At 39.9% G+C, this 24566-nt stretch overlaps 1 protein-coding gene across 1 annotated transcript in view; it reads right to left on the bottom strand.

Annotated features, from left to right (window-relative positions):
* CRISP2 (cysteine rich secretory protein 2) overlaps positions 1-24072 on the bottom strand; it is a 46739-nt gene extending 22667 nt beyond the window's left edge. Inside the window, exons 1-7 of the mRNA XM_051614201.1 lie at positions 23893-24072; positions 20924-20983; positions 19976-20095; positions 19433-19520; positions 18113-18258; positions 17262-17356; positions 16563-16651 (exon numbers count right to left, since the gene is read on the bottom strand). Coding sequence (XP_051470161.1) covers positions 16563-16651; positions 17262-17356; positions 18113-18258; positions 19433-19520; positions 19976-20095; positions 20924-20983; positions 23893-24072 — 778 coding nt within the window. The remainder of the gene's footprint in view (positions 1-16562; positions 16652-17261; positions 17357-18112; positions 18259-19432; positions 19521-19975; positions 20096-20923; positions 20984-23892) is intronic.
* Between the last annotated feature and the right edge of the window lie 494 nt (positions 24073-24566).

Below are 24566 nucleotides of genomic sequence, written 5' to 3'. Positions count from 1 at the left end.
AGACTGATCTCTCAGAAGAAATAACAAAATAACATAACATCAAATTTTAAACAAAGTGCTATATATTTAAAAAACCCCAACAACATAGTTCCAATAATTCATGCATTGCACTATGATGAACTGTGTGTTTTTTTCTTTCTCGCGCATTATCCATGTAGCTTTAAATAAATAGAAGAAAATAAAAGACATTTAAGAGTATATTCCTTCAGAGACAACATTTCAAAAATTTGTGAGTCACAGGGGAATGGAAATCTCTGCCTGAAGACAGCCTCAGTGCCAGTAAAAAGAGTCTTATCACAAAAATATTTATTATTTTATCATTAATTAGATCTTTTCTTCCTCTGTGGAAGTTGATTGGATATGGTTAGTCCTGTAGCTTGTTTGTTAATAATACATAGTTATCTTATTCTATAAAAACAGTGATTGGTTTGTAGCTGGGTTACATTTCTTGTGAAAACCTTGACTCATTTATTTCTTCTGAATTTTTCTTATCTCTGATTTTTTGTAATATTATTCTCTGTAAACTTTATAAAAGCTGCATTGAATATGTGCTGCCTGCAGTTGTTCATTGTACTTGTCTGTTATTTTTAATGTCAAAGCTATTTTTCCTTTGATAAAGCACATAGACTCTTTTATCTTGTCCTGTTCTCTGATGGTGAAGAGTCTGAAATTTCCCCAAACCAATTGTCTCCCTCAGCATCCCAGCCACAGGGAAAGCTCTGCTGTAACCTCAAACTGGTCTTGAGCTTTGCCAAACTCTAAGGAAATCTTCAGAGCATTGAGACTAAGGACAAGCAATACCTTTGCTCTCCAAGGCAGAGCTGACAGTGCCACATGCATGTGGCTTTTTCAGCTGCTCTTCTAGTGTTGTAGCACAATCCTAGAGAATCCATGCTTAAATGGATAAATTAATGAGAATATGAAAATGTCACCTATGGGTGACACCAGAATTTGGCCTAATCCCACTGTCTTCCTGAAGAAAAGCCCCAAAGCAGAATCTTAGCTAAAGCTGAAGGCTAAAGATATTCGATTTTCATACTATGTCCCAGACTTGAATTATTGATTATTTATTTGTATTTAATGCCTCCGACAGATTTTTCTTTCATAAGTTGGCCTAATGACTTTCAAATTCACTAGATTATTCAAAAGCATAATGCATTATGATTCTATGATTCTGTGATTCAATTACTCTATGATTCAATGAGTTTTAAGAAGAAACTTTCTTATGACAGTGAGACAAGGTGAGCTATTGTTAAAATACTGCTGCAGGTGGTGTTAGCAGCTACAGAAAGGCTGCTATTGAACAAGCCTTTACTGAACATATAAATCAGGTTTTGCAGCCTTCTCACTTTTGAAACTAGTCATTGTGCTTTTGCATGGAACACCCCCATATCTCCCTTTTCAGTAAAAATGAGCACAAAAATAACTCTGTTTTCATAAAACTGACCATAGAATCATAGAATCATTGAAGGACGGGTTGGAAGGGACCTCTGGAGATCATCTAGTCCAACCTCTCTGCCAAAGCAGGCCCACCTAGGATAGGCCACAGAGAAATGTATCCAGGCTGGTCTTGAAAGTGTACAGAGGAGATTCCACAGTCCCTCTGGGCAGCCTGTTCCAGTGCTCCATCTCTCACAGTAAAGAAGTTTCTCCTTATGTTGAGGTGCAACTCCCTATGTTCTATCTTATACCCATTGTTCCTTGTCCTATTACCGGGTGTCACCAAAGAGAGACTGGCCCCTTCCTCTTGACACCTACCCCTTAGATACTTGCAGACATTAATAAGATCCCTTCTCAGCCTTCTCTTCTCAAGACTCAATAGCCCCAGTTGTCTCAGCCTTTCTTCATTGGAGAGATGTTCAAGTCACTTAATCACCCTCATAGCTTCCATTGGACTCTCTCCAGTAGATCCCCATCTCTCTTGAACTGGGGAGTCCAAAACTGGATACAGGATTATTATACAGGATTATTATGATGTTAGGTAGAGGTAGGATGGAGGGGAATGGATCAAAACTAGAGGTGAGTAAAGTCAGGTTAGATGTTAGGAAAAAGTGCTTCATCACGAGGGTGGTGAGCCACCAGAACAGGTTGCCTAGAGAGGTCGTGGTTGCCCCATCCCTGGAAATTTTCAAGTCCAGGCTGGATGCGGGTCTGAGCAACCTGGCTTAGTGGGAGGTGTTCCTGCCCATGGCAGGGGGGGGGGGTTGGAACTAGAGGATCTTTAAGGTCCCTTACAGCCCTAACAACTCTATGATTCTATGATTCCAGGTGTGGTCTCACCAGGGCAGAGTAGAGGGGAGGAGCCCAATTGGAACTGAGTTCCTGATTCACTCTACTTTGTGCAGCATTTTTTCTAAACATCTGAAGATACTTTATATATATATGTAGATATCTCAGGATACATAAAGCCTCGTTGCACGTACCTACAAAATATTCAAACAGGGGTGTTATCTCTTTTCTGGAATGGCCCCATGCTGGGGACACTAGCAGTACATTTATTAGCTACGTTGTGCTCTGAGTGCATTTGAGTGCTTTGCTTTGCTGTGGAAATGATGACTAAGACTGAGGGAAGGACCATAAATGTGCAAAACTCCTCAGCATATCTGAACCAGTTTCTGAACACAGCTTTGATAGAGGAAACAGTTGATAGCACTGGGCCCTGATCCAGACAAATACTTAGACATGTAATTTTAAGCACAGGAGTGTTTTATATTCAAGCCAAAAGACTGAGTGTCTTAGACAATCAAACTCTGTTTGCATGAGTGTTGGCTTTCATTAAATAATTTTCACACAGAGGGATCCTGCTAGATGTAAACCATTTCTCTACCACAAGCTGAGCTGTCAGAAGTCTAGCATTGGGGTGGGCAGAGGCTGCTTTTTCTGTTCCTACAGAAAAGAAAAAAGAACATGTTTCTCCTGTGTTTTCTCTTGAGTGTGAGAAATGGACAAATATTAAACAGACACAGATGGTCTCCTGTTTCAAAATCACCAATGAGGAGATTCTTCTACTCTGACATACAGGTCTAAAGGTTATACATTCAGATTTAGACTCCTTTATGATTACAGACACACTTGCACAGGAGGTTCACCGAAGTTCAAACCACAGAGAGTTTATGTCACTACCTTCTGGAGTAGTTTTTGTGGCATATTGACACTAAAAGATGCCCTTTTGGCAGTGCCTAATTCTCCCATACTTATTGAGAAAATTTAGTTACCTAAAATAGAGCTCTATATGCTACCATCCCACCAAAATTCTATATTCAACATAGAATGTTTTATGTTTTGTAACTGTTAAGCAGAGAGTCTTTTCAAGTTTCAGGAGATGAAACATCAATCCCTAGTGCACCAAGATGAGTTGTGTCCCAATGTGGTGATTGAAGTAGGAAATGAGACAAAACCAACATTTAATTTTTTTTTAAGAATAAAAAAATCTCCAGGTTGCCTAAACATGGGCAATGCTTTAATAAACTCTTATTTCTAGGTGCAAACATCTGGTGATGTAGCTAAGAACTGATCTGGCCCTTGCAGTTTCCTACAGTTTACCAGCAACAACTTGCATGTATTTGCAGTGGAGGAAAAAGGCAACTTTTAGTGAAGCTGAAACTTCTTCAGATGCTCAGTTTTCCACCAGAGGGCACTCCTATATTTTTAATGAAGGCAAGTTTCTGAGCAAGGCTGGGCAGGTCTGCACAGCTTGGGGTGTACGGTTTAATTCTTGCTGCTAGATGAGAAATGCAGGGTTGGATTCGCCTCTTCTGCACATCTGTCAACACGACACATCATCTGGCACTCGGTTCATAACTAGAGTGGCCAGGGTACAACCCTTCTTAACCTGGAATTGAAGGGATCTGTGTTGTTCCTCTGAGAAGAAAGGAAGCCTCTTGTGTCACCAGAGTTGAGACCAGATTTCAGCATTTTCTATGGAATATGCCTTCCCCTGTGCTGCCCAGTGATTTTTACCTTAATTCATGGAAATATGCATTGTTATAAAAATAAATCACTTTGAGTGTTCATGCAGCTTGGGTTGATTTTTTTTTTAGCTTTGATGCTCAAGAATCTATGTCAATAAAAACCAAATATCTGCAGTCAGATCTGTAGAGACTGAATAATCCATTATTTTAGCTGGATTTTGTCCCTATCTGGAGTAATATATGCATTATTATAATTGGAATTTTTGAGCCTTTTTAAACTTTGAACTTGTTTTTAGAAAGATATTATGGTAGATGAAGAAAATCTAAGTAGTTTGTTATTTGATGACAGAAGAGAAAGCACATATTTTAGTGCATCCACATGAGGAAACTAAAGCTTTTTGAAGAAAAATACTAGAAAAAAAAGAGAAGGCATAAAAGACTAAAACAGGCTCTGCAAAGGCCAAATTACCTCCTAAATATTTATTATAGATAGACTCATACTTTAGTTATAGAAGTAGTTGACAAAGGCAGTTTAAGGAGGAAATTAACTCTTCTGGTAATCTGATTAAAATATATATGAACAGAGTCAACAGAGATTGGAAATATGACACAACAGAGGATTTACATGTTCTTGCACCTTGTCAAATTCTCACAGAAGCACTTAAACCGAAAAGGTAAATGTTTTTCCAGTCCTGTAAAGTTAATGAAAAAGAACAGCCTGAAATTAGTGTCACACTCAAATCTACATCAAGGAATCATCTGTGTTAACCTGAACCCAGCTGAGACAACACGGGAGAGCCAGGCTGGACTAACACAGGTGTGAGCATACAATTTTTTTTCCCTCTAAGTCCTTTTCTCTCAGTTGTGTTTTTCTTACAGACACTTTTGGCATGTTTTTTTTCTGTCACAGTTTTTCCCAGCTGGTTATAGCTTTGGAAAAGGTGCTTACAAAATCACCAGTCTTCACTGTGACCTGCTGGGTCTCATCAAAAGCATAACAAATCACAGAGAGAAGCTGAGCAGCTTTTAGTTACAAATGCACTTTTTTATAAGATGACTTCCTGGACTGCATCTGTGGTGGCACCTCTCAACCCTGCTGCCTCCTGTGCTCCAGCTAATGAGGGAAAGGATCAGAGGAATAATTTGCCAGGGGATGGAGGCATTTGAGGAACAGGTATGGGGCATTAAGCAACCTGGTCTAGTGGGAGGTGTCTCTGCCCATAGCATGGGGGTTGGAACTAGATGATCTTTAAGGTCCCTCGCAACCCAAAAAATTCTATGATTCTGTAATACGTGGTCTCCTGCAAACCTGTGATGTTGCTTCAGTAGGAGAAAGATTCAGGATTTTAATATGGGAAATCTCTATAGCTAATTCATCAAGGACTAAGACTGTGAAGGTACAGAAAATCACATCAGTGCTTAGGTCTCTGTTCTGGTTCTCCATAGGCCATTAATATAGATAGAGACATGGAAAAATGAGTAGATGGAGAGGGTTTGGAGGAGGTTCTAGAAAAAGTCTAAAGCTTAGAATAGATTCAGGTCATGCCATGAAGACAGCATTTACCCCTCCTACTGTAGAATGCCATGAACAATTGACCAACAGCATGTATGAGAAAATGGACATGTGTAAGGAAGACCTAGCCTGCCTAGCTCATGTTTACTGGGAACAGCAGTGTGAAGTCATAAGGAAGAAAACCTACTCCCAACTGATTTGTTTTCTCTTCAGTGTGTCACTTTTGTAGTGTGCTTAATGGTGTTGCTCTAGGGTGTGTACACATGTCACCCATTCCTGCCTTAGATCTGAGGGCTATTTTTATACTGCAGTGAGGTTGTTGATGTGTTTCCCAGTTGCAGGATCATACAACATCTGCTTTTGAGAATGGACAATACTACATATACCATATGTATTTAAAACATTCCCTCAGCAATTTTGCTGACAACATCAAGCTGTATGGTGTGGTTGACACACTGGAGGGAAGGGATGTCTTCTAGAGGGACCATGACAGGCTTCAGAGTTGAGCCCATGCCAATCTATGAAGTTCAACAAGGCTAAGTGGCTAAGGTCTTGCACCTGGGTTGGGGCAATCCCAAAGAGAAATACAGGCTGGGTGGAGAATGGATTGAGAGCAGCTTGAGGAGAAAGGCTTGGGGGTCCTGGTTGATGAAAAGCTCTACATGAGCTGCCAATGTGTGCTTGCAGTCCAGAAAGCCAAATGTGTCCTGGGCTGCATCAAAAGAAACATGGCCAGCAGGTCAAGTGAGGTGATTCTCCCCTCTATTCTACTCTTGTGAGACCCAACCTTGAGTACTGTGCCCAGTTCTGAAGCCCTCAACACATGAAGGACATACAGGTCTTGGACTAACTCCAGAGGAGGACCACAAAGATGATCAGAGGGCTGGAGCCCCTCTCCTATGAAGACAGGCTGAGAGAGTTTGGGTTGTTCAGCCTGGAGAAGAGAAGGCTCCAGGGAGACCTTATAGCAGCCTTCCAGTACCTAAAGACATCCTAACAGGAAAGCTGGAGAGGGACTTTTTACTAGGGTGTGTAGTAATAGGATGAGGGGTAATGGTTTTAAGCTGGAAGAGAGGAGATTTAGGTTAGACATTAGGAAGAAATTCTTTAGTGTGAGGGTGGTGAGACACTGGAACAGGTCACCCAGGGAGATGGTGGATGGTCCCACGCCCGGAAGTGTTCAAGACCAGGTTGGATGTGGCTTGGAGCAACCTAGTCTAGTGGGAGGTTGCAGGGGGGTTGGAATTAGAAGATCTTTAAGGTCCCTTCCAACCCTAGCTGTTCTATTCATATTCATAGGACATGAGCCACACAACAGCTATTTTGTTTTCAAAACACGTGCTGCTTCCCCAGGAGCATCACTCACTCACCTGCATGGTGCACGGGTGTGGCACACAGGCTGGAAACAGTGGCATGGAAAAAATTTGCTTTTCAGGCAGAATGACACATCTCATAGAGTCATAGAATGGTTTGGGTTGGGATGGACCTTTAAAGATCGTCTAGTTCCAACCCTCTGAACGTGAGCAGGAAGTTCTTATGGCTATTGTGATTTAACCCCCATAAGGAGCTAAGCCCCACCCACACAGCTGCTCACTCGCTACCCCTCAGTGGGATGGGGGAGAGAACCAGAAGGGTTAAAGTGAGAAAAATCCTGGGCTGTGACAAGGACAGTTTAATTGATAAAGCAAAAGTTACATACACAAATAAAGCAAAAGTTGCATATACAAATAAAACAAAACAAGGAATTCATTCCCCGCTTCCCATGGGCAGGCAGGTGTTCAGCCATTCCCAGGAAAGCAGGGCTGCATCACGTGTAACTGTTAATTGGGAAGACAAATGTCATCACTCCAGATGTCCCTCCCTTCTTCCTTTTCCACAGCTTTTATTGTTGAGCATGACATGGTATGGAACACCCCTCTGGTCAGCTGGGGTCAGCTCTCCCAACTTTGTCCCCTCCCAGGTTCTTGTGCACCTCCAGCCTACTCACTGGTGAGGCAGCATGAGAAGCAGAGAAGACCTGGATGCTGTGTAAGCACTGCTCAGCAGTAGATCAACCACCAGTGTGTTATCAACACTGTTGTGATCACAAATATAAAACATAGCACTATATGAGCTGCCATGAAGAAAATTAATTCTGTCCCAGCCAAAACCAATATAAAGGCAAACAGGTTCAATGGTTGCAAAGACGAAAATCCATAGCAATTGCTTTTAGTATTCTAAAACTATCTCCTCATTTTTTCTGTAAATCCTGTAGTGTATCCACCAGCCCTACGTGTAGACCTTTGCCAACCTGAAGTATCACTTAATACCTGTGCTTGAGAAACCCTTTTGAGTTTTCCATGAATTGTTCCACAAAATTAGCAGTTTCTCTCTCTTCTCCCCACTAAAGACTGTCAGTATGACTAAACAGGCTATAGATGACTAATGTAATTCAAGATGGATCCCAACTCCCATATTTATTTTCCTGATGTTTTAATGGGTAAGGTCCTTTGCTTTGGTTGGCCCAGGAGCTGTGTGGTACCTCTTGCCTAATAGATGCCTTCGGTGACTAACCTGTGCAATTTTGTTTCTCTTTAACTGGTAATTTGTTTCTCTTTAACTGGTAATGAGTGGACTGGCTGCCAGTATTACGTCTCGTGAAGTGATGGGTTAACCTGAATGCCCTTGTTGTTTGTTGTTAGTTTCACAAATGGAGCAAAACCATAACCTAAGTATTGTGCATCACCTCCTGGCACGATGAGCCTCCTGCTACCACCCACTAATGGCAAAGCAGGTCTGACACTGCAGTTCATAACGTGAACAAAGACAGCTTGGGCTCAAGGGAGATGCTTTATGCAGAAGATGAGATCAGGCTCAGACACTGAGCTGCTTGGGGCGATGTATTATTAAATGCTATCTACTGATATGATGCTTTTGTAGAAGCTGATTAATGACATCCTATTTTATTATTCCTTATCTTTTATGTTCACCTTGTTTCACAGATGTAGCTGGCAGTACACGGCACTAACCAAAGACCCGTGGCACTCATTAGATGGTGGCTGCTCCTCACAAGTGCCATCAGGCATGCAATTCCTATTCACGATTTTGCTAATGATGCTGGTTAACATGTTGCTGTGTTTCTTTTCAAGCAGCCTAGACAACATGGTCTTGTCAGTCTCGAACTAACTTATCTTTTACTTATCATTTTGTTTGACACCATCCTCTGATAAGCTGAGAGATAAATACATGACAGACGTTGCACAGAATTCCCCCGGCATTAAAATCTTAGCAGTAACACTGGAGAGGGTTTTCATCTAATGAGTGCTTCTTTTGACCTGTTTTCTATTTTGTTAGAGTGTTGCAGCTGCAGATCTTAAGACACATTTAAAGTAGAAACAAATTCTTGTTTAGCCATTCCCCACGCCTCGGGAAGTTTTCTGTCTTTGTGTGAACGTGGATGTTTAATGCTGGCAGCTCAGGACAGGTACAGGATGCAGGCAAGTCAAATGCATTCAATTGTTGAAGGTCCTTTAGCTTTGATGCTGTGATTAGAGGAGAGAAGTGATCCCCTCTAAAAGAAAACTAACTAGAAGAATAGTTTTTTGCTGGGTTAGTATGCTGATTTATCTCAGTGAGGGTTAATCAGGCACCAGGATACTTTAATTGAAGACAGCTAAAACTATCTTGGTTGCTTTTTACAGCAGCCAGATGTGAATTTGCTGAGCAGGGAGAAGAAAGGGTGGATTAGAAAAATTAAGCTCCTTGCTAGTCCTGGCCAGTGTGATGGTAATGGTGTGAGTTTGTGGTGTGAGTGCGCTGTGTCTCCTTCACGACTCAGCAACCCTGAGCTCCTGCATGAGCTACAGAATCCATACTAAATAGCAGGGCATCTGCAAAGAGGACTGCTGGTATCACCTGAGCTACAAGCAGGATAAAATCAGTTCCAAAAGAGCCACTTAGACCCACATAGACTTCAGTCATCAAAATAGCAGCAGCATGGATATGCTGTGGAGATAACTTCTGACTAGAGAGTATGTCATGGGAAGGGAATGCTGTGAGGCAAAAGGAAAGCAGAGAAAGCAACAACCATGGTGTGGCTACAGGTGAGAGCACAATGCTCTGTATTCCATTCCTAAAGCTAGCCAGATGGCTAGTTTAGTTGAAGATCATTCTACTAGTACACAAACAGTGTTTTCATTGGCATGTCATCCTGTGAAATATGACTCTTTATTTTATTTCAGTGATGCACAGGAAGCCTGATAAGGATGCTGAACTAAAATGCTTACCTTATGGAATATGCTTACCTCCTCTTTAAAGCAGCACATTTTTTATAGTTGTCTGCACATTTTCAAGGGTTTGCTGAAATATGAAGAATGGAAAATTAGAATGAAAACATGTAATAGATGAACTGGCTTTCAAGACACATTTAACATTACAGATTGCTAGACATTGTATATTCTCATCTTAGCTGATTTCAAATGGAAAGAAGAAAGGTATGACCTTCTGTCACACCAGCCACCTCAGCAGTCTAAGCTGGACAACGTGTTCAAATTCCTGCCAGTCAGTCTCACAAGAATGCTTCCCAAGGCCAACCTCTTGGGAAGGGGCTAATAAAAAAGCTTATATTTCATACCTTTTATTGGACAAAATAATCTCTGAAGCTTTACCTTTTCTATTAAAATAAATGATGCTGGGAAATTAAACCTTTCAAAGTGCACATCTGCCTGATTTCAACAGTGGAGATTGAAAGATTATACTCTCAAAACTTCTGAACTTACACCTTTGTACCTCCTGCACTTACACCTTTGTGCTCTTCAATATATGACTAAGAGGCATTTAATATCTTTTCCTGATCTGCAGCCCATCCAGTCCATAATTTTTTTTTGCTTCTAGCCAGTGCAGTTCTGATGAAGTCCTGAAAGACTGTGGCAGAGCACTCATGCTTTCTTAGGTAGAGTGATAAATATACTTACAGCAATGGACAGTTCTTGCCACTTTATAAACTGAAAAAGAGGTTTATTCTTAATATATTGCAGAGAGTACTGATTTGTAGCTAGGCTAAGGCCCATATCGGGGGATCCCTACAGACAGCTCTGGGAGAAATGAAGCTGCTTTGAGTCAAATGTGCGGTCCGAAGTGCCTCTGATGGCTTCTGCCATGCCAAGGGAAATCTGTAACCATTATGCAATCCACAGCATGGAGGGAGTGGGAAGATTAAATCCTTCCTTCCTATTAAATTGAAACAGGCCACTCCTTACTCAGTCTTTGCAATTTGCATCTAAATTGGAGACACCTCTTGTGTAAGGCACTGACAGGCAGCTTGGGTGCCTAACAGCTCATTTTCAGGGTGTGAAACATCAGGTTCTGGAGTATTTCTTGGGCCATCTGAGGGCACAGATGATCTTTGGCCCAAACAAGATCTAAACGTGTATCTCCTGAACATATACCTGTTTTCTTCTACAGATGCAAAATAAAATTGAAATCTACAGCTATGTAAATTTTTCTATAGAACATTTTTGTTTTCTTTAAAATTTGTCCTTTATTTCTTACCTGACCAGCAAGGTGATGCAGTGGAGTAGGTGACACACACATAAACTCAGGAAATCCCTCTGAAAATGGCATAAAAAGAGTTAGAACAATGATCATTACTTCATTACATAACATTTATCTGTAAAGCTCTTCTGTGGATAATGGTTACAAAGAAATCTATTGGGGATTACTTCCATACAAATAGAAAAAATGCTTCTCTGGTTGGATGATTAATATCTGAATTACAACAGTTCCAACTTTTTCCAGGTAATCTTAAAATCCATTTTATTTTTATTATGTCTTCAGACTTGCAGAGCAGAATAACAACCTGGCCAATGCATAACATAACTGTGAACAGTCTGGCACTAGGTATAACTAATTATGTAGCAGTTGATGACTCAAACTCAGAGGAAATCTGTTTGATACAGTAGTTTAAAAGTTAGATCAACAGTCTGGAAGGATGAGCCAGCCATGGCAGGAATTAACTGGGTGGGAAATCCCACCATAACCACTTTTTTTGTCTTGCATAAACTTATAATTCCAATTAATTTCTCTGGGTTTACATAATTATATGAGAGATTAAGCCAAAGGTACATGCTCCTGGAAAATGTAGGGGGAAAAAGAGCACTAAAAATCAATTCTGTTGTCCATAGTAGCAATCAAAATCACAGGTGTGAAAAGTGTAAATGTAACTGCTTTACGGTACTAAACTCCCAATCTTTGTACTGTAGCCTCTATCTTTTCATGTATAATCCACTTAGGTTTAGCTGAGGAATGGAAAAGTTTATCTACAATGCAGTTTCAGCTACTTGTGACATGCTCTAAAAGAGTCAAGCTGTCCAAAGGTTAGGAATTTCTAAAATTTCTAAAATTTCTAAAAGATTGTATTTGAATACAATGGAATTCTTAATTTTTTGATCACTGCATTCTTGTGTACTTTCATAGCAGGATGTCAGCAGTGATTGCAGAGCCAGCATTTCTTGGCTTCCTCATATGATAATGTTTATGATAAATAGATTTGTCCTCGTTCCTTGTCTCTCTCCTGCCTGGCTCACACTACCAAAACACTGGAGACTCTTATCCTACCTAGTGAAAGAGAATTTCAAAGAAACTGTTGTAGTTCTTTGTCTTTGTCTCTCTTGCTTGCTTGGCTCGCCATTAATGTTGTGGTTTGGGCCCAACATGACAACAAATGAACAGCTCCATGGCTGCTCACTCAATTCCCCCACACACACACTCTGGGATGAGGAGGACAAAGTTCATGGGTTGAGACAAAGGACAAGGAGGGTTCTTCACTGATTAAGGTCCTGGGCAAAACAGACTCAATTTTGGGACAAAAAATAAATTAATTTAATGCTAATCAAACCCACACAGGACACAGACACACAAAGAGCAGGGCTTGCATATGTTACCCCACCCCTCCCTTCTTCCCAGGCCCAAATCACTTTGTTCCCGGTTTCTCTCCCTCCTTCCCCCCAGCGGCACAGGGGGATGGGGATGGGGTTTAGAGTCAGTTCATGGGCTGGTGGTTCCTGCTGCTCCTTCCTCCTCAGGGAGAAGGATTCCTTACATTCCTTTCCTGCTTCCCCATGGAGTCCCTCCCATGGCAGAGTCCTCCATGAACCTCTCCTTCATGAGTCCTTCCCACGAGGTCCAGAGCTGCTCCAGCCTGGGCTTCCCACAGAGTCACTGCTGCTTTGGGAACAAACTCCCCTTTACCCAGGAAAATAATTCAGTGAAGGTTTTCTACATCATTGACAAAAGCTGTCTTCAACTGTGATTGTCACTTGTGGCTGGGGAACATCATGGATATCACACACAAGAGCTGTGCAATTAGTTCTGGGTATGGGTACTGTCCATCTGTGCAGGCACCTACCTGCACTGCCAGGGCCTCCATCTCTGTCCCCTCCACAGGACTATCATCTATGTGTGTGTATGTGTTTTGTTATTTGACTTGTATCTAAGCCACATCTCCCTGGTTTGCAAATGTCTTTTGCAGCTTTGTCAAACATGTTACCAAAGTCATCAAAGAAGAAATTTTGGTTTGGCAAGGTCAGCTCATGACGAATCCATGATGATAGTTACGCTCTATTGATTACAAAAAGACTGGTAAACAATTTGTTCCATTATCTTTCTAGAAATCTAACTTAAGCTTATTGATCTTGAGTTCCCTGGGTACTCTTGGGTAAAATGTATGAGGGCTGGTTTTCACCTCATTACACTATTTTCCTCTTGTGAATGACTGAGAACTCAGTTCTTGTGTTATGGCTTTTGATGGAAAGGAATAGATTTCCAGACCCATTACTCAGAGTAAATGGACATCTCTTGGAGTGGGGGGCAATGTGTCTATCCATTTCCTTAATAATAACAACACTGGATTAACTATTGCTAATCATAATTCTTACTTGGAACTGTGTTAACTATTTAAGAGTGCAGTAAGCCAAGTTCCAGCACTCACATCTCTGTCCTGGCATTGCTTAATTTACTAGTAGAGACATATCCAAATGAAAGAGCAGTACACCATGAAGGGAAAAAGTGTTGGAGATGAATGAAAAAAAACCAAAAAACAAACAACCCAAACAATAAGCACACTGAATTGTGAAACTAGGCTTTTACCTTAATGGTCATCTTTCATGCTAGAAAAAAAGCAACTGAAATGAATGAGTCAGAAGTGTGTGCTGAATGGATTCTGTGCCAAAGGGTCTGGAACTTGTAACCACAATTATGACAGCAGCTTCCTCACTAAAAGAGGACTAGAATTAGAAACCATTGTAAGGTGAGACTAAAATAATATTTAGACCCCTGTTGGCTGCACTGTTGAACACGTGCTTCCCAAAGGTCACAGAAGTGAGCACTGCATTTTATTTATGCTAATGGCAGACTCTCTCTGGAAGAGAGTGTGAAGAAAAGGTGTTTAACTGAAATCTTCAGTTTCTCACATTAACTGCTTCTCCTTACAGTATCCCAGAATGGTTTGAGTTGGAAGGGACATTAAAGATCATCTTGTTCCAGCCCTCCTGCCATGGGGGCTGGGTGGGACACCACCCACTAGACCAGATTGCACTAAACCTCATCTAACCTGGCCTTCAACACTTGCAGGGATGGGGCACCCACAGCTTCCCTGGGCAACATGGGCCAGTGTCTCACCACCCTTAAAGGAGAGAATTTCTTCCTAAGATCTCATCTAAATCTCCCCTCTTTCAGCTTGAAACCATAATCCCCCTTGTCTTATCACTCCAAGCCCTTGTAAAAAGTCCCTCCCCAGTTTCCCTGTAGCCCCTTCAGGTACTGGAAGGTGCTCTAAGGTTTCCCTGGAGCCTTCTCTTCTCCAGGCTGAACAGCCCAAACTCTCTCAGCCTGTCTTCATGGCAGAGGTGCTCCAGCCCTCCAATCATCTTCATGGCCCTTCTCTGGGCTCACTCCAACTCACTCCATGTCCTTCTCATGTGGGGGATCCCAGAACTGAACATAGAACTGCAGGGGGAGGTCTCATGGGAGTGGAGTAAGGGGGAGAAACACCTGCCTTCCTTGACCTGCTGTTAAAGAAGCAAACTGCCTTTAAGACCAAATACTTACAAAGTCACAAAGTTGGTGGAAGTTAAGTGAACTTTATTTCACAGTAATAAGAAAGAAGGAAAATTACAATAAGTTGGTCAGTGACCAATGAGTAATGATTGATACAGCAAAAGCAGGTATTAAGAAAAATAATCTTGGGAGACACCCCTACTTGTTATTAAAATAAAAGTTTCCAAATGCAGGGACCTTTCCTCTTGGCTATTTATTTTTGTGAATTAAGCTCTTTTCTTAGACAGATTTTTTCCGTTAGAGGGCGGGTTTGCTTACCTGTATTTGTGCAGTCTTAAGAGTATATGCAGGATCATTATTGAAATAATTATTGAAATACAATATTTTTACTTTTAAACATGACCAAACATTTTACAACAGGATGAATGCCTGCGAAAGATACAGATTCTAAACCAAAATAGTTCTAGTGGAAACTGCTGCTCGCCTAATTCCTTCCAAGAATTTCCTGTTTCAGGTAAACTCGCAGATCTTCTGGTCTATACAATAGTTCAAAATCTTGGTAAAATTGCATGACCAAAGCATATCCATCAATGCTAGTATATATGAACCACCGAACTTTAAAAAATGCTCCACTGATAACATTTTGGAAAAGGGATAATGTGAGAAGCTAACCATTAAATATGTCTGGTACCCAAATGGTAGTAATTTTCAGTTAAGATCTCCACTATGTACTAGAGCATTATAAGAATAGAATGTATACATGGTCCTACAGCTTTTTCTTTTGGGAGTCACTGGTCTGAACTTAGTCCTTCTGCATATGTGGGAGATGCAGGATGGAACCCTTTGTTGTGAAAGAAGTCACTAAAGAGTTGGATGTCCGGGAAAGGAAAGGTTGAGCTTGGTATTTTACTTCAGTTTTGCATTGGCAAGAAGCAGATCAGTGCCCTTGATGAAGCTATGGGTACATCCACGAGACTTTGCCAAAGCAGTTGGAATAAACATCCTCAGACTTTCAAAGCTTGGCTGCAAATGGATTGGAACACAAAATTAATCATAAATGGTAAATGAGAACCTGCAGCATTTCCTTTTGGAACAATTTTTTTGTCAATATTTCTTTCCTCTGTAATTTTTTCCTCTTTGTTGCCATTTTCTCCACAGCAGCATCCAAAACCTTAGACCATATGCAATAGTCTTAGTTCTTTCAGGGAGGTATCTCATTGCTCTTTCAAGGTGTTTAGAAGCTTTCTTCCCTTATAATAAAGCTTGTGTGAGAGTTAGGTTAACTATGTAACAGAAGTTAGACTTGATGTTAAGGCTTGCATTATGAGACTCAGCCTATATGTTATTTTGTGTTAGAATTCTTTAAAGTCAGATTTGCTACTTACTCCTAGCAAGTGTGTTGCTACTGCCACCATATTTTAAAGAAGGAAGAAGAAAAAAAGTTCCTTCCTTCCTTAGCATTTCCTAGATTCAAGGATGAGAGTTGCCTCTCCTGGGTGTGGAAAAGCATGTAAACACTGCTCAGCAATAACAAAAAAATTCCTTTTTCATTATTATCAATGCTGTTTTCAGCACAAATCCAAAACATAGCCCCGCACTAGCAATTATGAAGAAAATTACCTCTATCTCAGCCAAAACCAGCACAAAACTGCAGCTGGAAATCTGGAGCTGAGATTTCTGTGGTACTATTGGTATAAACATATTTTTTACCTCACTGCAATCAGTGAATCTTCTTACTCTAGGAAACACTAGTGAGAGTTTCCGTATGGAGACCTGGACATTATAATCTTTAAGGAATGCATCTAGGCCACAGGAACATCTTGATCCATGAAGTGGAGGGTATCTGTGTCCCAATGTACACCAGCTACTGTCTAACATTTGCCTACCCTTACCATGGACACCCTTTTATTTGGTTTCATTTCACAAGTCATCATACCTAGGTAAAGCACTTACAATGCTGAAGTGTGTTTCTGTAATAGTGCATTTGGCCTGATATTTGAAAAAAACCCAACACAATTTCAAAAAGTTTCCATTTGCATAAAGTAATTGGGATTTTTTAAAGCATCAACTTTACTCGACTCACAATTAAAATGTTTAAAACTTACTGCATAATCCGTCCTCACAAGCATCAGGGCAGTCACCACAGGGTTCTCCTGCTTTGTAGGGTTTTGGAATCGAATTTCTCATGTTCCCCCTGAAAGATCAACATTACCAACATAAGCTACGATGGTAACTGGTGAGTGATCTCTTTGCCCTTATTTTGACCCATGAGGTTTTTTGCCTTATTTTTTTCTCCTCTTATCCTTTTGAGGAGCAGGGGTGACGCAGAGACTTGGTGGTCTACTGGCAATCAGCCATGGTTAAAACCACTGCAAGGTATCACAATGTGAATGTTAAAATTAATTTTAGGAAGTTTATGAAATAACTTTTCTGCCTTAAAATTCCCACTAAAGTTGTTGATGTTTATGATAGTTTTCACTGTACTGTAGATATTGATATACCTTTCTGCACCAAATTTCAAACAGAATGCAGAAAATATTTATTTGTGATTTGCTGTTATGAAAACATCAGATTTTTAGGGAAAATGAATTTTAATCTGAAACTAAGTGTAACTTTTACATGTTTTATGCTTTTGTGTGTTTGGCAGTTCTTCTGATTGGTATGTTTCTACCCTTTCAAATTCCTAATACACCCCCCAAATCTGTTTCTCAGCTATTAATCATGTGCCCTTTCACAAATTTCACTGTCTCCCAACTAATTTTGATAATGTAATAAAAAGTTCCAGAATCAGAATCAATACATACTGCGGGCAGTACTGGCAGACATAAAAGTATTTGTATCTACTATTGGGACAGAAAGCGACAGCACATCCAATTTGATTAGAATTGTGCCAGACCACCTGTAGGTATAAGAATAAAAATCATGAGAGAATGAAACATGAAATTTCAAAACCATTTAAGTACAATATGCATTAAAGAAATATTTTCAACCAAGTTAAGTCACTTTATTTAACCTTTATGGTAAAAGGAAAGTTCCACTTTGCTGGAAAAGCTTTTTTTTTTTTTTTTTTCCCCACTGCTTTCACCCCTGAACCAAATAATATTTAGGACATAATGATAAATTATCACACATATATATCAAACATTTGTATTAGACTGCCCCAGCTATATATGTTTTCATTCAATTAAAACTGTTGAAGAAAATGTAGGAATCATGACATAAAACTTTGTATCCCGTGTTTTGTGCAGGTGAACAGAAGAGATTATTATAAGTAATTTTCCAGCTGGAAAATCCGAGCCAATGGAATTCTGTAGACTGTAACAAATGTATTTATATTTCCTTCTTGGTTCTTTAATAACTCAGTTCTTCCAGTGTCTGAGCAATTTTCAGATGTTAAATAAACAAATAAGTTTCTTTCCTGTTTCTTCCTGAAGTTTTGACATCCCAGTAATTTTACTCCTTAAGTTTGGTGTATTACTTTCATTTTAATTCCTTTACCTTGACAGTTTACATCTTGTTTTGACATGAGAGTCAGAAAGACTCTCAGGTCACCACATGTAATTCCCTTTACATATGATGAGAGGGTAAATGTTGCTTACCTAACATAGATATTTTTTTAATTCAACCTGAAAAGTAAAAAAAAAGTTGCATCTACCTGAGTGTAGTGGCCAATCACAGCACGTGGTTTTTTTGCTCCAGTTCCATATTCAAAATCTTTCACCTCATTGTGCCAGACCCGTATAGCATATGACCATGGGCTGGGGCCGGATGACATAAAGAGATTTTCACCACATAGCACATCTGAAAAGAGAAAGGTACTGAGAAATCCATAAAAGAGGAAAAGACAGCAAAAGGTGGTATGATTTTCAGGGAAGTTATCATCTCAGATGGGACATCAGGGTGGGTTTTGTTCTAGTTCATTGACATCATCCTTTCTCAATATTGAAGTTGTCACTTGACCAGCTTGAAGCACGGCCAGCCTGTCTGGCTGGTACTTTGGTTGTTGACAGACCTTTTGTGTGTCTGTAGATACTCCTGCAGATGTGCACCACAGATTCATTACTGTAATTTGTTATTTTAAAATTAGCAACCTAGTCATTATTCATTCAGGTCACAGCTCAGTAATCTTGGGAAAATCCCAAGAATTCAGAGTTTACTGCTGGTACACAGGAAGGTGTCTACACTATCACATGAATTCACCTACTGTTTTTATTCAGGTCTGGTGCCCTGACCGACACTACTGCATATGCACTAGTTGTCACGTGGGGTTCATCTTAGTAAGAACTAGAGGACTTAGTTTTTAAGCAAAAAGTATGGGGACTGAAGGACAGACCTCATCTTACATACAGAATAGACAGAGGTCAGTCTATGTTAACATAGTACAATTGTAACTTCAAAGACTGAAGTGTTTACATGAACCTTCAAAATAGTTGCAGGTTGCCAGGGGATTTAAAAATTACTAGTCTTGTCTTAGCAATTATGCCTAGAATCACCAGTGGGTTTTGGACCTTCATCCTTTGCCCCTTCCTCCCCAGACATTTTTGTCCAGCTGGGATCTACAGTACACCAGGTCTTGATTCCTTTCTTTCTGATGGATATTTTGAGACAATACACTTTCTCCCTAGAATTTTTTTTCACCTACTGAATAAAATAGTATATACTTATGGAAAACTGATGTAGCTGGGATGAGAATGGGACTGAACTTTTCTCACTTACTGGAAAGATTTCTACCTGGAGATTTGCCTTTGTCCTCTGCACTAGTGAAATCACTTTGAATATAAATGTCATCTCACTAAAAAACCAAGAACAACAACAACAAGCCCTACCAAAACCTAAAAAAACCAGCAAAAAACACCACCAAAACCAACTAAACAAAAATATAAAATAATAAAATCAAATTATTATTAATAAAATCCAAGTGGTCATATCAATAACACATATCACATTATTCAACTAGCACTCATGCTTCACTTACTGGTTCTCCGCAGATTAGCAGGACTGTGTCTTAAGGTACATTGGTTGGCCCAGTTTTGGGCATTCTTTGCAGCTGAAGGGCTCCACTCCTGAATGAAATAGAAAATGTTAGTCATTTAGGCACCAATTAACTCCTCATGAAGGAACAACATTTGGAAATTACACTTCAAATCAGGAAAAATCATATTGAAAATCCTTTTCTTCCCCTTTCTTTTTTTTTGGGGGGTGAAGGGGTGAGAAGTAGGAACAAAGTTACTGTGCACCCAGCAGAATAGAATCTGTGAAGACTGTGTATCAGAAAGAAAACGCTGTGGCTCCTCTTTTTCCTCTTCTTTTTCCTCCAAATGAAAGAGACATCATTGTTCATACACAAGAAAATCTTCCAGACTTTTTTTTTAAAAACCTGCTCAGCTTTATGTTTATTTTGGGAAAGGTCTGGAGGGTGAATTTGTGGCTAAATAAAATAGTGTGACCTTCCATACAGTTCTGTATCTCTCATAGGGTCCATTATTCATTAAAAATAGATTGACAGCACACATCTTACCATCTTCATCATGTTGCTGGCAGTTGGCTTTACTCCTCTCCTGAAGGCATTATGTGTGTCAACAATCAGCTTTTGCTGATCTTCTCTGAGAGTTGACAGAGCATTGAAACCCTTACGTTCCTAAATTGAAAGAATACGTTACGTTTCTGCTTATTTGAATAAAACATAATCCTGCATCCTCTCTAGGAAATTCTAATGTCAACAGAGATGATCCCTATGATAGAAAAGGTATATTTTGTATCCTAAGTATCTGTAGGGGTGCTTCCACGGGAAGTAGCACTTGAAGTGGTTCCAAAGTGTGGAGCTTAGTAATAATAACACTGGTTCCTGCATCATATCTTCCAGCCCTGTGTGGATGGCTGAGAACTTCTCCTGTGCCTGTAGATGCTTAAATGTAGGCAACTGAATCAGACCTTCAGTCACATCAGTGTCTCTGAAGTAGAAGTAGCAAGGTTCAGATTAAGTATAGGCTGGGAGGAACCACTCCATGTATGCATTGAGTTATGTTAGTTCGTTTAGCTGTGCAAAGGGAATGAGTGATACATGTGTAGAGGATGTTAGCAAAGGAAGAGGAACGTAGCTCAGGACCTACAGGACAAGAAAGGGACAGAGTTAAGTAACTGCTGACAGTAAAAGTATGGGAAATTACGAAAAGGCTGCCATATCCAGAATACTTGATCTGTGTATTGGAGCTTCTGGAAAATGTAACTATCTCTTACCCAACTGACAAGTAACACTGAGTCTACAGGTGATTTAGTGTGGCAGTGTGGAACCAGTCTACTGCTTTGAAATTAAACAGACTTGAAGGATAAATGCTTTCCAGATACCAGGTATCTAATCAGACTCCTTCTGCCTGTGACTGGTGTGCACAGGAACAATTGTATTCAGTCAGACCATGAGTGCCTCGGGTCTCATCCAGAATTTCTGAGTAAAAAGTATGGATCCTACCTCTCCAGTGGATGGAGGCAGCACAGTTGTGAGACACAGGAACACCACGGGCAGAATCATCTCTGAAAAGGGGAGAATGAGGATTGAATTTATTTTTTTCAGAGCTTTCAATTCTCTGAATACACAATTCATCTTTCTTTTGTGCATTTCTTGGCTTTTTCTCAAGTAGCAAGATGTTTTCTTTCTCTCCTCCTACCATTTTTAGAAGCAAAACAAAACCTATGAATAGTCTGCATTTCCAAATTTCAATGACTCAACTGTTTTTTATGCCTCTTACTTCCTGCTGTAATCCTGGCCAAATACCTTCACTTGAATTCACAGTACTGGAGGACATTTGTGCTTCCCTTCCTGTAGGAAGCCTTCTGCTCATTGCCACTCCATGGAAGGGTTGAGGTAGGATGCAGCTTTCAGCTTATTGCTGTATCTGCATTAATCTGAAACTTTCCCTGCTCCCTGTCTCTTGTTTTTAATGGATTGCATTGGTTGAAAGGGGTGTTAGACATTCAGCCCATGTGCAAGCCTCTTTTTACATTTAGGTGTCTGAGACTAGATTCAAACACCTGTCTTAATGACCAACACTGTGAAGACAGAATTGGCTCGACCAGAAATGGACCAGCACTGGCTTCCTGGGCAAGACATGCTTCAGAAAGTGTCGTTCTTTTTCATTTTTGTGGTTTTATTTTTATTTTGTTTTTCTTTTTTTAAGACAACTTTTGATTATATTACAGGTTGTGGTGGAAGGGCAACAGAAAGGAGAGCCTTCTGTAACTGAAGAAGTAACTGCCAGAATTTGGCAAGACTCCACTTGACTGGGAGGCTGAAAACATCATATTGTACCGCCAGAGTGATCCAGGAGGTAACAGGTCACTTCAAAATTCTGGTGTCTGATGCCAATCAGTCACAGAAGTTATACCCAGCATGTTTCTGCTTAGGTACCTTGGGCAGACAAGCAGGTGACTAGAGTGGATTTTACTTATTTGGGCATTTTTCCCAGCCTCTCACTCTAGGGGGATTTATGGGCATGTTGCCACAGAAGTATATTATGAGCTTAACTTCTCTTAACTTCTAATTTGGTTTTGGGGGGCTGCTGGATTTAGCTTTAATTTATTCGTCGGGAAAGGTTAATAGGATTTGCTGATCTTTCCATAGTCAGCAAAGGCCCTTTACCTTGAGGCAACCAGTTTATATAAAACACAAGGTGCTCTGGCTCATGGAGAACACCTGGGTAAGAAAAACTACCCTTTTCCAAAAGGTACAAGGCCCATTTTCCTCACCAGGTTGCTTACAATGCACTGGAGGTGACCCAGAGTCTGCAGGCAGGGGAGCTGCTCCAGCTCTGCTGAAGAGCAAAGCCCATTGAAATGGACTGGGACTATGGACAGCTGTAGCTCAGAGGCCAAAACCTGAACAGATTTGCCATATCTGTACTATTAAACTCTCACAGCCTCCAAAATAGAGTGACTTACTCCAAGCACTTGTATTTTAAGAAAGACCTTGTTGATCCAGTAGAAAAACATACTGGGAACTACTCTGATAATTAATGGTATAAGTAATTAAATTTGTCTTCTTGGTAATGCCTTATGTCACTTATGTTTAATTTTGACATCACCTATTTAGAATCACAGAAGTTTTTTCTTACTAACTTTTATATCACTTATTTCTCAGAGCCATTACAAAACTTTGCAGCGCATATGCTCTAGGTGTTTAGCAGTAAGAAATGATATTCCACATAACATGAAAAAAATTTTTTTCACTTCATTTCCATCTAGAAAGTAAGTAGACATGGGGGTTATTTTTAGCTGAAGTCGTTACAAGTAAGCATACAACTTTTGAGTGCAAAATATGATGATATGCAAATAGAAAGCAACCCTTTTTGCACCTAAAACCTACAAAAACAATTTCTCTGTTTCAGTGGAAAAACACCTCCTCATTGAAACTGTGAAGCTTTTGCAAATGCAACTGAAGAAGCCACCTTAAAGACATGTCAAATTATTCATTCACAGTAATATTTTCTATGAATTAACTTAAAATTAAATATAATTGGTAATTTAATACATGGTGCAAATTTCAAAATGCTGTTGGAATGCTTTTTAAGACCCAGTGGGTTTCCTGCTCCAAGGTATTAACATACTTTTGGCAATCCCACTGATTTCAGCCAAATGCTTTTAGTTTATGAGATGTAAATTTAATTGCTCTGCATTAATTTCTAGGCACTGGTCCTAAAATCAGTCTCTCTGTCCCCCTCCCTTCTTCCCCCTCAGTCAAACACAAACCAGGACATGTGCCAAGTTTTACTGACTTTCCTGCAACTCCATCTGTGGACAGGGATCTGCCACTGAGAAATGGTGCTTTAGCATTCCTAGTTTGTATGAGTTTAGCAAACTTCTGTGAATATGTTTTTCCCATCCCTTCTCAAAAAAGAAACGAAAAAAAAGGATGTATCCTAAATTATGTATCTATTACAAAAGAACATTCCTGTTATTTTTTATTATCCTTAAAAAACCACCTGAAGTGGAACAGCACTAGTTGTGATTCCACTCGCACAGTATTGCTGCACAAATTCCTACTTAGCAGCCACCTTCCACAAGAGTTATTAGTTGCACAAGGTGGTAAAAAAAAAAATTTTGGAAACAAGTAGTGATAGCTACATATAGCAATAGAATATTCTGAACTGAATATATATCCATTTCAATGTTCTGTCTGTGTCTTTATCTGTGTATATACAATTTGCCAAGATGCTCTCTTCTCGCATACAGGCATCTTTTCATCCAGTTTTTGTTCATCAGTTTTCCCTCCCGTTTTCTCATCCCATGTTACACTATTGCCTATATAATCCTCATTTTTCACTGAATAAAATCCTCTTTCTGTGACTGTCCTAAATCGTTCCAGAAGTCTTCTGACAATAGATTGCATTTTAATACATGAAAATAATGCAATGCCTTAAACCAACACATCAGTCTAAATCCTACCTTTTTTTTGTTTGTTTCCAAGAAGACTGGAAGTTTCTTCTGTCCTTCCGTTGCTCGTGGAAGTGACCAGAGAACTCCACTGAAGGGTGATTTATAGCTCTTCTGTTTCCTGATAGGACAAAGTGATTCAGCGTCACACTTATTATAAAATTCAAATAGTGACCAGATAGAACAGCTCATTCAACAAGTGCACGTTCTTCCAAGGAAGTACAGTGAAATTGGCAGTCAATGTCAACGCCAGGTACACGGGCTAATAATTGACATATCTACTTTTAGTGAGACTTGATCTTAATCTCCAGCAATGCAAACAAACTCAGCTGGCTACCGAGGTAAACAAGATGGAATCTGCCCTATTGTTTTTTCCATGGGGTTAAAAAAATGTCTCAGGCCAGGTTCCTGTTCATGCTGTAGCTTCTTTGCAGCAATCTTTTAATATAAAAGTCAAAGAAGGAGACATGGATAGTTCTGTAATTGGCACTTTAACCCACTTGTACTTTATGTAGTATTGAGTAAAGATTAACAGATTATTGTGTGCATTAACATTAAAACACATACAGGAGTTTGATTTAACATTTCTGGGTACATGGATCAAGATGAAAATTGGGTGGAAATCCTGCCAGATCAGAAGGCAATTTTTGTGCCTTCATCAACTGTTTCACTTGACATTGAGTCAA

This window comes from Apus apus, chromosome 3 (genome assembly GCF_020740795.1).
Source record: "Apus apus isolate bApuApu2 chromosome 3, bApuApu2.pri.cur, whole genome shotgun sequence".
NCBI lineage: Eukaryota > Metazoa > Chordata > Aves > Apodiformes > Apodidae > Apus > Apus apus.
This window is presented reverse-complemented; position numbering and strand designations above follow the sequence as displayed.